The sequence below is a fragment of the Clinocottus analis genome, unplaced genomic scaffold (genome assembly GCF_023055335.1).
Source record: "Clinocottus analis isolate CAN_PGR_092001 unplaced genomic scaffold, fCliAna1.0.p SCAF_3, whole genome shotgun sequence".
Lineage (NCBI taxonomy): Eukaryota > Metazoa > Chordata > Actinopteri > Perciformes > Cottidae > Clinocottus > Clinocottus analis.
In genome coordinates this window covers 12,569,255-12,588,348 of record NW_027176042.1, presented here as the reverse complement: position 1 = coordinate 12,588,348, position 19,094 = coordinate 12,569,255, and the positions used below count along the sequence as shown (strand labels likewise).

The 19,094-nt window shown below is 39.4% G+C and overlaps 1 protein-coding gene across 1 annotated transcript; it reads left to right on the top strand.

The window, feature by feature from the left end:
• The first annotated feature begins 8,794 nt into the window (after positions 1 to 8,794).
• On the top strand, positions 8,795 to 17,930 carry gata2b (GATA binding protein 2b). The gene is made up of 6 exons (XM_068594185.1): positions 8,795 to 8,906; positions 9,100 to 9,510; positions 10,100 to 10,672; positions 12,382 to 12,527; positions 14,877 to 15,002; positions 15,990 to 17,930. Exons 2-6 carry the CDS (start codon positions 9,285 to 9,287, stop codon positions 16,266 to 16,268), a joined length of 1,350 nt encoding a protein of 449 aa, XP_068450286.1. The 5' UTR covers positions 8,795 to 8,906; positions 9,100 to 9,284; the 3' UTR covers positions 16,269 to 17,930.
• The last annotated feature ends 1,164 nt before the right edge of the window (positions 17,931 to 19,094 follow it).

The window sequence follows — 19,094 nt, the reverse complement described above, 5'->3', positions numbered from 1 at the left end:
TTGACTGTTTCCATTATAATCCACTCAACTGTCACTCTGATACAGAGGAGAGAAGGAGAAAATACTGGAAAGAGAGGAAAGGTGACGAGATTGGGAATGCTGATCAGACAAACTCCATTTCTGAAATCAAAGGATTATCTAATCTGATAATGCCGACTGACATAAACACAGATGAAAGGAAACCACCAGGTCAGAAGCTGCTCATCATAATCCGCAAACACCAGGAAAAAATTTGACAATTAATAAATCAGCAACTATGCAAACTGTGTCTGTGAAAAATTGTTAAACATGAAAAGTGCGCCTGTGTGTGTGTGTGTGTGTGTGTGTGTGTGGGTGTGGGTGTGTGTGTATGTGCGTGCGTGCGTGCGTGTGAGTTTTAGCCTGCCTCGACTTTATGCAGGTGCAAGAGAGAAGGCAAAAGAAAAGAAGAGAAGAAGCTGACCATTAGGCTGCTTTACCACATCCTTCATACTGTACTTTACTTCTTCCCCATCACACACACACACACACACACACACACACACACACACACACACACCACATATACATTTTGTAACTGCAATCTTATGACTGAACAGAGCGAGAGACAGAGCAGAACAAAGGGCAGAGATGGATTAGATCCTGTTTATTCTTCGTCTCTCTCTCTCTCTCTCTCTCTCTCTCTCTCTCTCCCTCTCTCTCTCTCTCTCTCTCTGTCTCTCTCTTGCTCTGTGTGTGTGTGTGTGTGTGTGTGTGTGTGTGTGTGTGTGTGTGTGTGTGTGTGTGTGTGTGTGTGTGTGTGTGTGTGTGTGTGTGTGTGTGTGTGTGTGCCTGCGTGTGAGTGTTAGACAAACGACGGGTTAGCTCTGGAGAATCAGCTTAACCAAAGAGGTAAACATTTCTTCACAGGAGGAAGAGGAAAGTCAGGGGATTTATAGACTCGCAATCACTGAGGATCAAACACAGAATGAACAAAGAGATGCACACACACACAGAAACTTTCAACAATATAAAGCACGCGGATGCGGTGCTTTATATTGGTGTTTGCGGATTAACAATATAAAGCATGCGGATGCTCTTACATATTGCAGTAAAGTCGTTGTCAATTAAGATGAGGACACCTTTTATATTCAGGCTTTTGTTCAGGCTCTTGCTGGCGGCCATCAATGTCTCCCAGTTTTCCATATGTGACATGGACTAAAATGACATGGATGACTGAAAGAAAACCTGAGGAAAAGCAAGCGACAATGTTGGTCTATTTGAGCTCCATGATGGCTTCATGGCTCTATGGACGTTGGTACATCAGTCAGTCGGTCGGCTGGTCGGTTTAAGTCATTTCACTTTGTATCTAGTGCCACCAGCAGGTCAAATATGTTGTGACCATATGCAGCTTTTCTAGTTCTCTGGCCAGTTAGCACATATTTTCACGATCAGTAACTGCCTTTGCGATCCTCATTACACACACTATTAAACACATTTCAACATGCACACTGGCTCCCTGGCTCACACAGTCCTGCTCCCGCAGGAACTGGATTCACATAAAGACAAAATAAAAGCATGATGTCTGAAATTGATGAACACTCACAGTTTGGGAAAAAAGGAGGTGTTTTGAATTCTACAACTCCCTGGACAGCTCCAGCGAAGCAGAGTTTGACTGACAGGTTGTTAGTGACAAGGTGTTGTAAACTTTCACTTCCTGCTGCTCTCAGTGTAGGAAGTGAAGTAGTGGACCTCTGACCTCTAATGACTTTGTAAAGTTTCTGCTCGAGACTACACACAGCGAAGTCAGGGATCCAGTAGGAACATTCAGAAGATACTGGAACCTTTCAGCGAGACGTGTGTAAACCAACAGAAACAGGAGAATATAATAAATGCACTAGTTTGAGTCCAGCTTGGAAAAACGTATGAATAAAGTATAATCTTCATAATATGAAACTTGTTGTTAATGAAAGGAATGATGGTTGCAACATCGCAAAGGTAGAATACACCCCTGTATCTTCAAGAAATAACGTCCTTTACTTCTCTTCTAGCTTGACAACTCATACTTCTTAAATGAAAATATGTATCACCACCCATGTGGATCAAGGATGGATTATATCACATCAAGCAAGAGAAAATTAGATTTTTCTTAAAAGGTTCACTGAGAAACATTGAAAAAGCATGGACTTCTTTTTCAGACTATGAGACAAACAGTTGTTTTGGTGGATGGGGATGACGCCATAAAAGGAGAGACAGAATGTTTTGCATTGATACACATAAGTGTTTTTTTTTTACATCAGCATAAGTGCAGTATTTGATCAAAACCTCCCTACCTTCCACAGGGACCCGGGTCTTCATGGGGACCAGGGTTCAGGTCTTGTCTTGCTGTGGCTTAAGAGACTTACTTGACAGACTTAAATTGAGTTTTTGGTCCGATGGTGTTAAAATTCTGCACACATCATCTTTACACAATGTCAATGTTGTCTTTGATCTGATTATGCCAAAATCCAGTTGTGTAACATGTGACATGTGGATTCTGTGCATGTTGTATTTACTATCTATATTTTATATACTGTGTAATAGGGCGGCATGGTGCTCACAGGAATTTAAATGACTTTATATACCCCTGGTTAGCTTGTGATTTTCCACCCTGCAATCAACAAAGTCTGTATCTTATAATTTGTTTGTTGATTATGCTTCATATTACCAAGTCACCAAATGAATGTTACAGAGTAAGATACAATAACTGCCTCAGAATTGTAACTTGTAAATGTCAATAACACACATGTTCATACACCGGTGATGAAGGCAACCGGTGTATGAACCAGAACAGGCTGCATGCTGCACTTGTGTTGTTGCTGCTTGCATACAAACTGCTCACAAACAATGTCATATTTAACACTGCGCTTCATTGGATTCTTAGCAATACACCTGCCATGGCATAATGTTGTCACCAAGTCAGGTACTCATGTTCAGAAACAGCAGTGAAGTACATTCTGGTTCAGGACAAAAAATCAGGGGAAAACTTCACCGTTAGGCAAGACAACTAAACAGTTATAGATTTGGTATGAGGTAAGGATATTAAATATGTTAATTGACCCCTAAATAACCTTCAAAAGGCCCCGGAGCACTTTAAAAATCTCAACTGTGTACTACTTGCTGTGTACTTTTACTTCAGAATAGAAGTAGGGTATACTGGACAGAGAACGGCCATAATCTTTCTCTTTCACTTGAAGTAAACAATATAATGTTGGACTTTTACTGCTGCATTAATAAGTAAACATAAATATGAATAGCTATCATTTTACTAAAAGGAAGGCGTACTTCTTTTACCATGATAGTCAACCAATGAATGTTTAATTAAATAAAAAACATAGAGATTAGAAGAAAATAATAACTGAATAAAATCAAACAAACATTTTGTATCAATCTTAATAGATAATTGAGTTAAAGCAAATTCTACAAAAACTAAATAATACATTAATTGATTAAATGAATTGTGTTTTAATTCACTTTTAATCCAATTTAAATTCATTTTGAATTAGATAGACATCCTGAAACTCTACAGGTCATTTAATCGACATGAAATCCACTTTAATCATTTAGTGAATATGTTTAAGTTGCAAGCATAATTCTCACAGGTGAAATGTTACAAGTTCATCAGAACTGCAAACAACATTTGTGGAGAGACGTGTAAACTGTCACCTATGGATTGTTTTGTTTTGTTAATAACTTGATTTGATTGGTAACTCACCGGCCATCAGAATAAGCTTCGAAAGGTTGATTGTTATTGCATATTTTTCTTAGACACTGACCGATGAGGCACATGGGCTTCAGACAGACTGTAAGCAGAGTCCTCGGCCTGCCTGAACTTTGTGAATTACTCTTAAAGTTAAGACTGACGCGCCCTTTATTTTTAGGTCTTCCTCTAAACTCTGCCGGTTAGATGTTTTGTAATTACGACCCATAAACGACGCCAGAAATGTTCAAATCTTTTGATGTGGTGTTGCATGATCCTACCACTGAGGAGGGGTTGTTAAAATCTGTACTGCCGTCTCCTGAAAAAACAGAGAACAAAGGGAGGAACTTTTAGATGCATAAGAGACAAGTGCAAAGTAAAAATATGATTAAAGTGTACAGTGATAACTAAAGGAAATCACTGTTCACCACAAGCACACGAGTCATTGTGATATTAAAGGGGAATTCAGGCAGGTTTGTTTCCTCATGGGAGGTTTGCATCTATCAAAGCATGTCTGCAAAGGTCATCGCACTGGTTTAACTAGATAATATGAAAAAATGGTAAATGCTCTGTCACCGTAAGGTGAAGGAGGAGCAGCACTCCTGGTTGGCTTGACTTTACGTTTGACCTTTTCAGGAAGGAGAACTAATCCTTGAATATAATAGACTGTAAGATATGGAAAATGACTGCGCTGTTATCTGTGTTACCCTGGAGACCATCAGCAGCACCCAGGGCTGCTGCAGCTGCCAAGTTATTAAGCATCCAGTTTGTATATAATGGAAAAATACCTTTTCTGCCATAACTGGTCAATCGCCACAAACTCATACACAATGCTTGAACACTACAATGAGGTTCCTCTTCATTCTTTCTGCATATAAAGGATTTGTCTTTTCATATTTGTGTCAAGCACAGCTACAGCTTTTGTGTCGGAAAAACATGATTTATTTTTTAATATCAACATGTTCAGCTTAAACATGAAGTCTATAATGAATACATTATTAAAATAAATGCATTGTAAAGTTGCATCTTTGTCTTCATTCGACACAAGCCAGTAATTGGAAATTAAGATTCAGTAGAATTTGGTCAATAGATGTTTCGAGGAAATTATTAAACAGTTTTCCCAAAGAGATGGTGTTATAATGAGATTTAGGTCAAATTAGACTTTAATGGTCAAATTAAACCACCTTTACTGTTTTCATTATTTAAAGTAACGCAGTGCTGCATGGTTGCAACCAAATATATAGAGAAAATAAAAATAAATTAAATCACACACTATTGTGTATCTATGTGATAGACCACTTTGCAGTTTAAACCTCTTGCTTATATTTGATTTTCTTTTTTTTTTGTGTGCAAAATTCCCAACACTTGAAAACATTATTCAAATATATTTTCTCCCTGGATAGAAGCGGCTGAGTCTGTTTAACTCTTATCCAATAAAATCCAACATGAAAGAAATAAGATCCCGCAACAAAGAACCGGAACCGCAGATGGCTCTTGCAGATAGCTTAAAAATAATGGAAAAGTGAGCTGTATTTATGCTGTCTAAATACACTGAATAAAGACTTTGCACATGCAGAACATTAAACTTGTAAATAATAGCCAATACCGTGCCCCCCTCCCCCTCGATGGAGCCCCCTTCCTCTAATCTATCTATCTATCATTTACACAGATCTGCTCCAGTAAATGATGCATTCGCTGCATTAGATGTATTTGTTGTGCGTGTTTGAAAAGGCGGCGATAATCTGGGAGAGGGAGATAAGAAATGCCATTTATTCCGCGGCACTTTGGAGCCTATTTCCCGGGCCGATCAGCCCCCATTCTCCCCGACACCTCCAGCAGCTCGCTGATAACGATTAGGCTATTTATTATCTTCACAAAGAACAAAGATTAGCCAGCACCGATGAAAAATTACCCCGGGATGGGTTATAATCAGTGGGACCCAAGGATCCTACCAGCATTGGATTTCTCTTTCAATCTGGGGAGCGACTCAACACGCGCGCGCGCGCATGCACACACACACACACACACACACACACACACACACACACACACACACACACACACACACACACACACACGTATATACATATATAAGCACGCGTAAATGTAAGAAGCTCTTTGTGCAGGAAATTATACATTTTATACACAATGAAAATACTGCACAAAATGCAAGAAAAATAACATCATCATAATAATACCACTACTCTAGCCGAAACAATAATGACCAAATCATACATTAATTCGGCTTCAATTAAGATTAATACTAATAATACACCTCTATATTAGCCTACTTATCTATTGTGATTTTTGTATTATATACCATCGTGACATTTCATTTTTATCTTTATTATGAGGTAAAACCACTTCCTTTCAATAGATGTCCTATAATGAGATTCTCAGAGCTGAAACGGGCTGTGACCTCACTCTTTCTCTAGCGCTCGTGTGAGAAAAAGACCTGTAAAAAAAAGAAGGGCGGATTGAATTAATGTCAAATCCTAAAATGGAAGTGGATGTTCGCTGCCGATAAGGTTTTATCGCCACGCCAGATCAAAAGGGCTCACACTCAAAGCATGTGTATTTCCACATTATCATGCTGATGAGCTCTAATGCTGCCACACTTGTCCCTCCGGTATGTTCTGCTTTCTTCAGTCTCTACGGCAGATTTACTCTTAAAGCTGCTCGAAAGGAATCGCTGTCTCTGTAAATGATGAATTTCAGTTCTTTACATTGCAGTCTGATTTAAAACTAACAAACAGATGTATCTAAATTTACAGGCCTTTTATTAATTTTGCAGTTTATCATACACTTTAAGTGAGACATTAAGGGAAGTTGTTGAAATAAATGTTTGAGTAAATTATACTGAGCTTTTCGTGAAGAAAAAAACCACACAAAAAACAGAGATGGTTGTATATAGATAGATAGATAGATAGATGGATAGATGGATAGATGGATGGATAGATAGATAGATAGATAGATAGATAGATAGATAGATAGATAGATAGATAGATAGATAGATAGATAGATAGATAGATAGATAGATGTAGATTTCTTATTTGGCCACTCACAACATTAGGAAAAAATATCTCTAATAACTCGATGTGTGTTGTGATTTTGCCTGTTTAAATTTTTTTATAAGGTTTGTGTTATTATTAATTGCTTCAGAGAGGTTTTGGCTATTTCAGTCATTTCAGGATATTTCAGTAATTTTGTCAAATTCAAGCCAGAAAACCAAATGTAACCACATATGAGCAAAATACAAACTCTGAAGAAACAGTTTCACACAAACAGCGGACAGCAAGCATATTGTCTTCAGCACAGACTGCATCAAGATAACCGAGATGCTTTACGGCAACAATGCACTCATGTTCCCAGGAATGTTCTGTTCGTGAAGGTGTGTTTCTGCAAAAATAATGAATAATTGACAACATTAGAGTTTTCTAATCCAATCTAATATTGATAGTCCACCGTGGCAGTAGTTTGCCACGCAGTGCTTGTTGGCCTATTCTTCGAAATCACAGCATTCAGGATGAAGTACTTGATGTATTATTAATGCTGCCAGTGTAAATATCAGTTGCAGTGTCCTTCATTGAGATCATCCGCTGGGACTGAAGCAGACTACGGGCAACCCCATATCTCTCTCTCTCTCTCTCTCTCTCTCTCTCTCTCTCTCTCTCTCTCTCTCTCTCTCTCTCTCTCTCTCTCTCTCTCTCTCTCTCTCTCTCTCTCTCGAAAAAGTTCATGTCCTGACTCTGTTTTTTCTTTCTTCACTCAGAAGCAATGACGTCAGGAGACGGCGTCAAGCAGGCGGCAGTGTCTGCCGGTCTGGGCTGCACGCGCTCCCTCTTCAATTATTGTCTGTCAATCATGCGCGAGGGAAAAGAGAGAGAGAGAGAGAGAGAGAGAGAGAGAGAGAGAGAGAGAGAGAGAGAGAGAGAGAGAGAGAGAGAGAGAGAGAGAGAGAGCACAACATATTGTTTCTTAAATATAAAGTAAATGGATAACTAACTCATCTTAACATCGGTGGTGAATTTATTGTGCAGATTAAAACTCTTCAATTCCAGTGTATTCTTTATGGGACATTGCTGTTTCACATGTTATTCACTGATACAAGTTTACTTAAAGCATGGGAGTGTGGATATGTGTTCACAATGGCACGCCATGACAACCACAGCCAAAATATTATACAACTGATTATATGGTGACATTGAATTTAAATATAATTGTCACTGACACATGTAAACACACCAGAACTATGTCAGTAATATACACTTCTTTTAGTCTGGCGTCTGTGTGTTTATCTAAACTTATAGAGACAATGGTTCATTAAAGGGACAGCTCATCCTATATGTCAAACATTTTTCCTCTTACCAATCTAAATTGTTTTGGTAACTGTCAACCATTGTCCTACATGAACTGCTCAGGTGAACTATTAAATAACAAGTTAATTATATCTAGACCTTGCTATCAGGTTTTTTAAATGTATTTTTATGATGCTTTGAGCACCACAAGTCGAATGTAATTATTCTATTATATTTGAGACATGGCCAATTTTTGCAACTCTAAAAACAATCTAGATTGATAAATAGCAGTACAGGTAAGAGAACAATGTGGATTTTGATTTGAGGGTGAACTCGCTTTTATAAACCATTGTCTCCATACACTCTATAAACACCAAAATATGCAAATATTCCATGTGATCCGATATACTAATAATAATGTATATAATAAGTTGGCTGTGGTTGTTATGTTGTGCCCTTTCAAACAAATACGCACAGGGTAGACTAACAGGCATGCTTGGGAAAATCACCTATAAGGATAATATATTATGTTTGAGCGAATATTACACTGGTGATAAACACTGAAACATTTAACTCCATAAAGTACAGTGGCCGTGAGCAGCGAGGTCTCTGCATGCGAGTATTATAGAAGCATCTTTTACTGGCGCGGGGAACCGCCTCTGAGCGTGTGCAGAGGCGGTGCGCAATTGGCTTAGTCAAAGCATTACAGGAGACTCCGCCCATGAGTTTGACAAGCCTGGCCCCGCGCTGTCAGCCACAGTTATACGTGTTGCTTTAAGTCCCAGCGGACGGAGTTGACTCTGACAAACACCAGCCGAAGACTGAGAGGACCTGCAGCTGCCGAAAGGGGACAGTTTCTCAAAGACGCGCGAACTTATCGGACGCGGCGGATACAAATAGCGTTGGCAAAGGTACGGCAGGTTTATGTTTGTCACGTTGAGTTATTGGGCGTTTGAAGTGAAAAGGGCGTATTCTGTTGTGGAGAGGAGAGTGGTGTAGTAGTAAATACTTTAGGTGGAGGTGATTGTCTTAAGTGGCATCAATAGTCCGACGCGCAACACCCCTGACTTCAAAATATTAACATCTGATGTTTGCTTGTTGCAGGTTTCATATTCGACTCGATGTTCAAGAGAAGAGAGGGAATTTAAGTCAGAGGAACCACAGTAAAGAATTCGTCAGCCTCTGTAAATTGACACAGTGAAGATATAAAGGACACATACACATTTTAGAGCATCCTCTCCCTGGATATTCGTTTACGCCAAAGCGCGCGACACACAGAAGCCACCACGATGGATGTGGCGGCTGATCAGCCCCGCTGGATGCATCACCACGCCATGCTGAACGGGCAGCACCCGGACTCCCACCACCACGGCCTGGGACACAACTACATGGAGCCCACGGCGCAACTCCTGCCTCCGGATGAGGTGGATGTTTTCTTTAATCACCTGGACTCACAAGGAAACCCGTACTACCACAACTCCGCGAGGGCCAGAGTGTCCTACAGCCAAGCGCACGGTGAGGCGAGCTACAAGCGTGCAACTTCACATAGGCCTGCATACAAGCTACACACTCGTAGTTGGCTTTGTAGTATGAACAGTATTACAAAGTATATATTAATTTCTGCAGACAATTGTTAACGTGTGTTTATTTTTTATGATCATTGTCAGATTATTGTGTCTATTCCAAAAAACAGGGTCAACTACATCTCCGTTTTTTGTTTGAAACGTTAATTAAACGAATGTTTGGCCTTGTGAATATTTGCTGCCTCGTGAGTCTTTTAAACTGGTTTGTTGCATTCACGCTGTCACATTTTATGACATTAACTGACACATTTGGGATTACATTTTTATTTTATTTTTTAACACAACATTCACATTTAAAAAAAAAAATAGATGACGTGCCATGAGGAACACGTTAAATTATGGTCTATTTTTTTTGAATATGTGTCAGGCTACTTTATTTGCACGTTTAAATCAGGTCAGTGAATCAACAAGTTTATTTTATTCAAACTCGCATGCGACAGAAAACACCTCACTGTTTCTCTAAACGCTGCATCAGTCATCATTTATCTTAAACAGTATTTCTCTTTTGTATTATTCCTCAGCTCGACTGACGGGGACTCATCTCATCCACAGCCCGGGGATTTCATGGCTGGACGGAGGGAAAGCAGCCCTGTCGGCTCACCACCACAACGCCTGGTCCGTCAGCCCCTTCAGCAAGCCCAGCCTCCACCACCCGGGCTCCGCGTCCCCCGGCGGCCTCTCCGCCGTCTACCCGTGCAGCAGCAACTCCAATGCGGTCTCCGGTTCCCCGTTGACGCCGCCGTCCCACTCCAGCCCGCATCTGTACACTTTCCCCCCGACGCCACCAAAGGACGTATCACCGGACCCCGGGGCCGCGTCTCCCTCCGCCTCCAGAATGGACGAGAAGGAATCTATCAAATACCACGTGTCGATATCGGAGGGGATGAAGCTTGAGGACTGCGGTCCGCTGAGGAGCAGTCTGGCCTCCATGAGCGCTCAGACCCCCTCCACCCACCATCCCATACCGACGTACCCCACCTACTCCCTCCCAGCGGCGCATGAGTACGGCGGCAGTCTGTTCCACCCGGGCAGCCTGCTGGGAGCTTCATCCGGCTTCAGCTGCAGGAACAAAGGCAAGACACGGTCCTGCATCGGTGAGTCCGCTATAACTCACCAGAGAATAGTTTAAAAATAACATAAATAAGATCTGAAAATAGTCAGGCAGTATTTCGACTTAGAAGCTGTCAGTTTATTTAACGATCTAATCGGTCTGTTCAGGCAAATACAAAATAACTGAATGCATTTCTTTTACTTTGTATTTGTGTATCTATGCAAGGACGAGTGTGCGGCTTTGCATCGTTTTGTTTTTATATGCAATATTTGACTCTAAACATTCCGAAAAGGACCAATTCCCGATATACTGTTAGGTAATACACACATATTAAATTGCACATTAATATTAAAGGGGGTTTATGAATCTTAGCCAACAAAGCAGCTATATCAGTATCACACAACTCTTTACAAAGCTATAGAATTATCAAAGAAAAATACATGTTAATAATTGATGAATACTCTCCTGCTATCTTATGTAATTTACAGTTTTTTTAAATTAATTTTTTAACTGTTTATCGTAAATAGATATAGTAGTCCGTAAATATATTCAAATGGTACAATATTAATGTATTTTAATATGACTATAAACAAAGCCAATTCATAATGTGCAGGCTCCGATCTGAGCATCCTCATAATTTTGTAAATTCTATAACAATAATAATAATAAACAATAATTATAATAATATTGATAAAACAATGTGGTTAATAAATGCTTGCAGAGGCCTAAGCCTGCACTCGGCAGTCCATTGACACAGAGCGACTTTGATAATCCTCTTTGTGTTACTGTGACTCTGTAATTACTCCTGGCTGCAGCAGAACAGTGAACTGGAACCAGCCCAGAGGTGTGAAAGGAAGATCTGCAGGTGCAGCGAGCCAAAAACCTCAGTATTTAGGCTGGGAGTCACTTCTCTGTTACATAAGACACTAAGTGTCCTGATTATTTGATTAGAGACTAAGAGATTAAACCTGCGTTTAACCGTTTATTGACCGGGGTTCCTAAACTCACTTTGAATAACTTGTTTTTATCAAATAAGAGCTGGCAGAGCAAATGGCTGCAAATGTAGTTTTACAACTTTACTATAATTATAGGTTATATAACTAAATTATTGATGTTGTTATTAAGTTTATTTAAGTTTAAGTCATGTTTTGTCTGTAATGGTTGGTGGTTTGGTGTAGTTTTGCCTCAGGAGGGTTAAAAAGCTTTCAGCATACCCATTTATTTTGTTCAGTGGAATCATTTGGCTCTGTTTTTATAAAATACAATAAATATACTTTTCTCTATATGCTCCAGGCTGTTTTACAGCACATATATTTTATGGAAGTCAAGCATTGGTGTTGATGTTTAAGAGATAGCTGCTTGACAGCGCACAGGGAATATAGTACTGATTGTGCAGCTTAGTCTTCTTAAAATTTTAGTTATTGAGTACTTCTGCTGATGCTTAACAATTTACCCTTTGTATTACAGTACAATACATGCAGACACAAGTTTTCTTCCTTTACTCTCTCTCTATATAAAATGAGATATAATCTGATATGTCCATACAAGTGCATGTGCATGCACACATAACTCATTCAGAAAAGTAAATATTAAAATGAATTCCTGTGATTAGATGATTAAGATAAGACAGTATCTTATAGTTTAGGGACTACAATCATCATATTTAATACAAATAGATAGAGCAAAGAGCAGGAGAAAGTTGTATTCCAGCAAAGTATCACATTTAATCAAAGTACCTTTGTTCTTCTTCAGAGGGCCGTGAGTGTGTAAACTGCGGAGCCACCTCTACACCTCTGTGGAGACGTGACAGTACCGGACACTACCTGTGCAACGCCTGTGGGCTGTACCACAAGATGAACGGCCAGAACAGACCACTCATCAAACCCAAACGCAGGCTGGTGAGTCAGAGAGGGGCAGTGAACGAGTGTGTGTGTGTGTGTGTGTTGGAGGTGCATGGCAGTAAATACAAATAGTGTAAGGAGTGGGGGAGAAGAATTCCAGGAAATATTACATTTGTCCAATCAGTTTCCAGGAATTGTGCTTCTTGCTCCCCTCCTGCTCTTCATGCTCGGGCTGTTTGCAGTGGGACTATGTTGAGTTTCTCATATCCTTATCACTTTTGACACAGTCAATGATAGCAGCCCCTGCCTCAAAATAACACACAAACTGACAGTTTATGGGTCATAAAAGGTTTATTTTTGTTTCTTTGTATTTGTAGGATAAGGTGTTTCAGTAATTTGTCCAATGAAAAACACATGATTTTGAATTCATCAAATAAACGGAAGGAACACGTGCATGTGTGGGTTGTCAAGCAAAATTGACATTTTTATGAGTGTTTTTTTTAATGAAAGGACAGTGAGTCTGTCTCTGTGTAATGTGAATTATTCCCCATGAGGAACTGATTCAAACCTCCTTGATGAAAGTGACAGACCATCTTCCCTTATCACTTTAAAACAGTTTCACACACCAATGCCCATAGCTAAAATACTGAAAGACATAAAATAAGCATTGCTATACTATTGTATCATTATCCTAACCAGTAAAGCTTAGAGTAAAGCTTTATATTTGCAGCCTCAGTGCATGTAACCCTGTGCATACGTTGTGTCGTAATGCAGCAGGCAGTATTTGCAGAGTCAACAGGCGCTCAAAAATCAGCAGGGGCCCAATTAACTGCACGGCACTGGGCCATCAGACTTCTGAACCAGGAATACAGTTTTATTTTGGAATCCTGGAGGAACATATACGGGGAAAGCGAGACAACAGAAACACACGCAGCATTTGTCCTAATTAAAGCGGCATTTTGTAATCAAAGCAACAGTGTTTAATATACGCAAACGCGATACAAACACGCAACAAATCAATCGAGGAAAGGCTGCCAGTGAGCAACTAATGAAGTCTCATCGACAAAATACATTATTTTGCACGTATTGTGCTTATAATTTAAAGTCAATCCTTAAGATTAGTCACAGATAATCAGTCTGTGTGTTGCTGCATGCGAACAGATGAGTCTGCGTCGCTGCGACGAACAGATCTAAATCTATCGCTGACCCGGAGACTGCGCAAACAGCTGCCTGTCTCACACGACATATCCAAGTGTTTTAGTTCAGCTATAATAGCATATAAAACAGCCATATATCAGGCCTGGTTTCCGCATGGCACGGCCGGAGCTCGCAGCGCTCCAGCGCGCTTGTTCAGTGGCAGCAGCTTTCCAGTTGCTTCCTATCCGGATATCTGACTGGTCCAGATAAATGAGCCGGCCAGCGCCTGTTTCCTCCTGCGGCCTCTTGAGCCCTAACTATGGGCTCAGACCTCGTTCAGTGGTCAGGCTCTCCGTCCACCACAGAGAAAGTACAGTGAACATTTAGAAAGAGGATTGGGAAAGTTATGGAAGCTGATGTCTGACAGTATTTATGAAAAAAAAAGAAGACAAAAACGCTGGGATGATGATTCGAAAAAAAATTAGGTTAATTCACGTTTGTTTAGATAGTACAGTAATTAGAACATTTTCACTGATGCAGATTAATTGCCTGAAAATTACACCTAACTCAGTTAAAAGCATGAAGTAAAGGTGTGAAGAATGCAGCATGAGCCTCTGGCTGTTAGGGCTCCTCTCCTCATCTTAAGCTTTGTGCATGCAGTGAATTGATCTTTTGGAATAACAAATAAAGCAGACTGTAGCAAATTAACATTTTCTATCGAGTTTATACATTTTTCATTTGAACTCTTTGGTCAAAATGTTGAGGATGTAACTCCCCAAAACAGAATGTCTATACACATATGTCAGATCTGCAAGTGGAGTTGAATAATTACTTTGTCATGCGACAACAAATGTCATCATCAATTTATAATTTCAGTCTTTGTTTTTAGGAAAAATCTTTAAAAAAGATTTCAAGGTTACATACTCTATAATTTTTGTTTTCTTTAATAATAAACACATATTGTTGGCTTTGGACTGTTGGTCTGACAAAAAAAAGAGAGAAATGTCCCCATGCCCTCAAAGGAACTTGGGATGGACAGTTTTATTTTTGCAATTTCATGAGGTTTCATGAGCGAAACAATTCTTATATCAAAGAAAAATATGTATTCATATAATAATAATCATTTGTGGCCGTAATGACAGGTTTATATCAAGATAGAAAGTTGAACTATCATCACACATTTTACATATTGAATATTCTTAAATGTATTCTTAATCTGACTCACACTATGGTGTTGAGCTCTAATCAAAGCTGAATATCTCTCCACAGTCCGCTGCCAGACGAGCAGGCACCTGTTGTGCTAACTGTCAGACTACAACCACCACGCTCTGGCGACGCAATGCAAATGGAGACCCAGTGTGCAACGCCTGCGGCCTCTACTACAAACTGCATAACGTAAGTCTTTGACTGCAGATCGCCGAGTTGGGCCCGACAGGGTCAAGTAGACGGGAAGTAGGCCGGTAGGTCACACTGATTGTTGAGGGATAAGAGAGCCAGAAAAGAGAGAGAGAGAGACAGGGGGAGGGGGAGAGAGAGAAAAAGAGAGATGTTTTACTCTCAGACACTGCATGGCAGACTCGTTGGTGTTTTCTTTCTTTGTGCTTTATTGTTTCCATGGTAGGCGTAATCCCCTTGAGAGTCACAATGGTGGGACTGTTGTTGAGTGGGACAGCCACAAGGCTACATGAATAGTATTAAGACTGGAGGCACCAAGGTCGATAATAGGTGCTAGGGACGCATACTTATAAAGGATACTAATATATATATATATATATATATATATATATATATATATATATATATATATATATATATATATATATATATATATATATATATATATATATATATATATGTTTGCTGTCAACAAATCCTATATCAGTAAACTATTGGCTGTGGAGCCAAAGCCTGATATAGCTGATTTGTTTCTGCCATTGACCTCCATTCTTGTCAAAAAACTATTCAAAATCATGAATGAGCCACACAACTCCACATACAGAGTTGTAGTCGCAGATATACACAATAAAGCACCAAATTTGTATTAATCTGCAGCTGAAAATAGTCCCCAACAAATGCACTATGGGTAATGTTTGGTATGAACAGTGCCTGCAGCTTTTTTAATGGAATTATTAAGTCGTAAATGTTTTTTTTAAGATACACCTATAACCTATTTTTCCCAGATAGGTCTTTTTTATGAGATTTGTTGACAAACAACAACATAGATTATTGTTGACCTTTTAAGCAGTTACCAAACGTAATAAAAGAACTCAGAAATGCCATGTTTAAAAATGTATTTGATAACGTTTTCAAAAAATTAATAATTTCTGTTTTTTAACTTTAACCAAATGACTCACATCCTCACTTCTCTCTCTCTACACACAGGTAAACCGGCCCATGACAATGAAAAAGGAGGGAATACAGACACGCAACCGAAAAATGTCCAGCAAATCCAAGAAGAGCAGGCGGGGCTGCGACAGTTACGAGGAGTTTTCCAAAAGCCTGCACGAGAAGAGCTCTCCGTTTAGCTCTCTCGCTGGACACATGTCCATGGGCCACTTGCCGCCTTTCGGCCACACTGGACACATGCTTCCTACGCCCACCCCGATACACCCTTCCTTCGGGCACCAGCACCACTCCAACATGGTGTCGGCCATGGGCTGAGAGGGCGAGGAGAGGGGTAAATGTAACGCTGGCCGAACCTGAGAGAGTTGTGTGAGCGGGGATGGGGTATCACTAGAGGACAGTGTGTGCAATGTTACAGACATGCAGTTTGTATGTCTCCATCTTGATTGTCTCTTGATTGATTATGCCAATGGTATGTTGGAGTACAGATGTATCATGGGAGGAAGTGATATTTGTACTCCTTATAGGTACCTATTTTGATGGAGGAAGTCAGAGAGGGGTACTCTGCTTCCCGTCGGCCAGGAACCAACATGTAAACACAAAAAATGTCATTGCACCTCATAGTTTTGTCCCGCTGACAGCCTGACGGACTGCAGTGTGGCTCAGTATGTGCCGAACAGGTTTATAGTAACTGTGAATATTGTAAATGTGTGAGACCGAAGGGGACCTTCCCGGCAAAGGAGATCACCTTTGCAACATTAAATGAAAATATGCTGGATTTTCTTTTTGCTTATGGACAATTTTAAAAGAATTTTCACAAAAGACAGAAACCAAAACAAAAAAGGTTTATGAATCCTAATTTGACACTGTTTATTATAATTATTGTTATTATAATTATTATTGTTATTCAGATAATTTATTTTCACTGCCTCTTTTCTTTTACTATATCACCTGAATCATAATATGGATACTGTTATCCCATTTATGAATATATTTTTAGCTGAAGCGCTATCTTTGAGCTGGTCAACATTTATACTCGTAAGAAATAAAGAGATCAAGTTCATTACCCCACTGTTCCTTCTATTCAATAATCAACATTCAATAATTAAGTCTTCATAATGAGAACACATACAGACATTCATTTGGCTGATTGTGCTGTTCTCTGTGCCATAATGGGCACCACACTGAACCGATTCAATTGACCCTCGCCATGACAGGTATTTGTTTCTTTGTACCTTTATAAGAACTATCTTAAAGGTATCTTCTGTCACTGCTCTGTAGCTTTCTACGCAGATTTACATATGGATACACTTTCAGAAATCTGCTTTTGTGTTTTCTTGCAAGATGAAAAGACTTGATTTCACTCTCTTTTTTGTATGGTAAATATGAAGCTACAGCCAGCAGCCGGTTTGGCTGAGAATAAAGACTTAAAGGTAACACACTCCAACAACCAACACATAAAACCTCCTTTGACTAATTACCTGGAGTCACAGAAGTTACTGCACCAAGTCAGGAAATTGTCCAACACATAAACCTCCATCGAACTCTTTGTTATTTGAATGGATGAAACAGACAAGCTGTGGAGGTGATGATAGGCGGATGTTGTTATCTTTGAAAAGCTCCTTGCTAGCTGTTTCCTGTCTTTGTGCTAAGCTAAGCTAACTACCTGCTGGCTGTAGCTTATTTACCATACAAACATGAGAGTGATAGTAATCTTTTTATCTCAACCTCGGCAAGAAAGTTTTAAAGCGTAGCCCCCAAAATGTCAGACTATTTCTTTAACAGTTTTTAGGGTATAAGCCACTTTACATCCTCAATGTCACCATGTGAGGAACATCTTCGCAGCTGGGGAAATAATATGTATATGTACAACTTTCTATTAGCCTCTATATCATAACTTTTGATCAACACTTCTAGCATCCTACCAGATTCAGAGAATCCATGCTTATATTACGTGCTACCTGTCACAAAAAGCTGAAAATCTGGAGACAATTGTATACTGTTGATAATAAAGAAACCATATAAAACTAGTACTCATGACTGAGAACATTTATTTCCTTAGACTAAAAAAATGCAGCAACATGTTCTCAATAACAAATTATTAAAATGACCTGAACATGGATGAGAATTTGTAACATAAAACCTGCTTTGTTGCATAATAGATCATACAGGAAAATGTTTTAGTGATGCTCCATAGTACAGTATCAATGTTGTTTTCAAGTTACCCTTCTAACCCTTGTTGACACAAACCACCACTTTCTAATTAGCAGGTTACTTTACTGAACACTGGAGATTAGTGCTGCTGACAGGAATTGGGCAGGTTGAGCCATATGTTCTCACAATTACTTAACCAGTTGCATCTGCTCACTGGTAATACTCTTATGAAACGGGTCTTCTCGTTATCCGTTACATGATGCTATTACGACAGTAGTATAAGTCATGTCCTTTTGCTATTACCAGGTCTATTTTACATAACTGCTTAACATAGTCTTTTATAATTTTGAACGTGACCTCCTTTATGTGTTACCATCATTGCTCTCAGTTATAAAACTGTAAACTTAACTTGAAAACTTAAAGAAAGATTATCATTGTGTGGTTTAAAAGCTTTTAAAACATATCCCATTTTTAAACTGCATCAACGCACACCAATAACTGAAACTCAAACACAATATAATACAAAATGACATTCACTGTTAGATGTGACATATCCCAAGCAGATTAAAAGCCTGTAAATGTTCATTATAATAAGATAAAAATGCATGGGAACCAGCCTGTATTGTAATTATTTTGTCACGGTAAACACGAGTGGAATAATTTGGAAAATGATCAGCAGTAATGTAAACTATGCAGTCAACTTAAGAAATGACCTAAACACATTTTTTTGCAGCTTTTTTTGCAAGACTTCCCTGCCCTCTCACCCTGGAAGCACTTACTCTGTCGTTCTTTCAGGCGCTCCCACGCCACACTCAGACTTATTCATAGACACTTTTAAAATGTCATGTCCTCATAGAAAATATGAGAAACGAATTTGGTTTTCCAATAAAAAAGGGAGATAGGAAGCAGCCAAGTATCTATTCAATGTGAACCTCTTCAAGGACCTTTTTCAAGTGGAATTTTGGGGACTGGGTGGCCACCCTAAATCAC

What these genes read in the sequence shown, in the direction of transcription:
- gata2b (XM_068594185.1), top strand. Translation starts at nt 9,285, where the DNA reads ATGGATGTGGCGGCTGATCAGCCCCGCTGGATGCATCACCACGCCATG. An exon ending in GTCCTACAGCCAAGCGCACG is followed by an intron (nt 9,511 to 10,099) that starts GTGAGGCGAGCT and finishes ATTATTCCTCAG; the next exon opens with CTCGACTGACGGGGACTCAT. An exon ending in TCAAACCCAAACGCAGGCTG is followed by an intron (nt 12,528 to 14,876) that starts GTGAGTCAGAGA and finishes ATCTCTCCACAG; the next exon opens with TCCGCTGCCAGACGAGCAGG.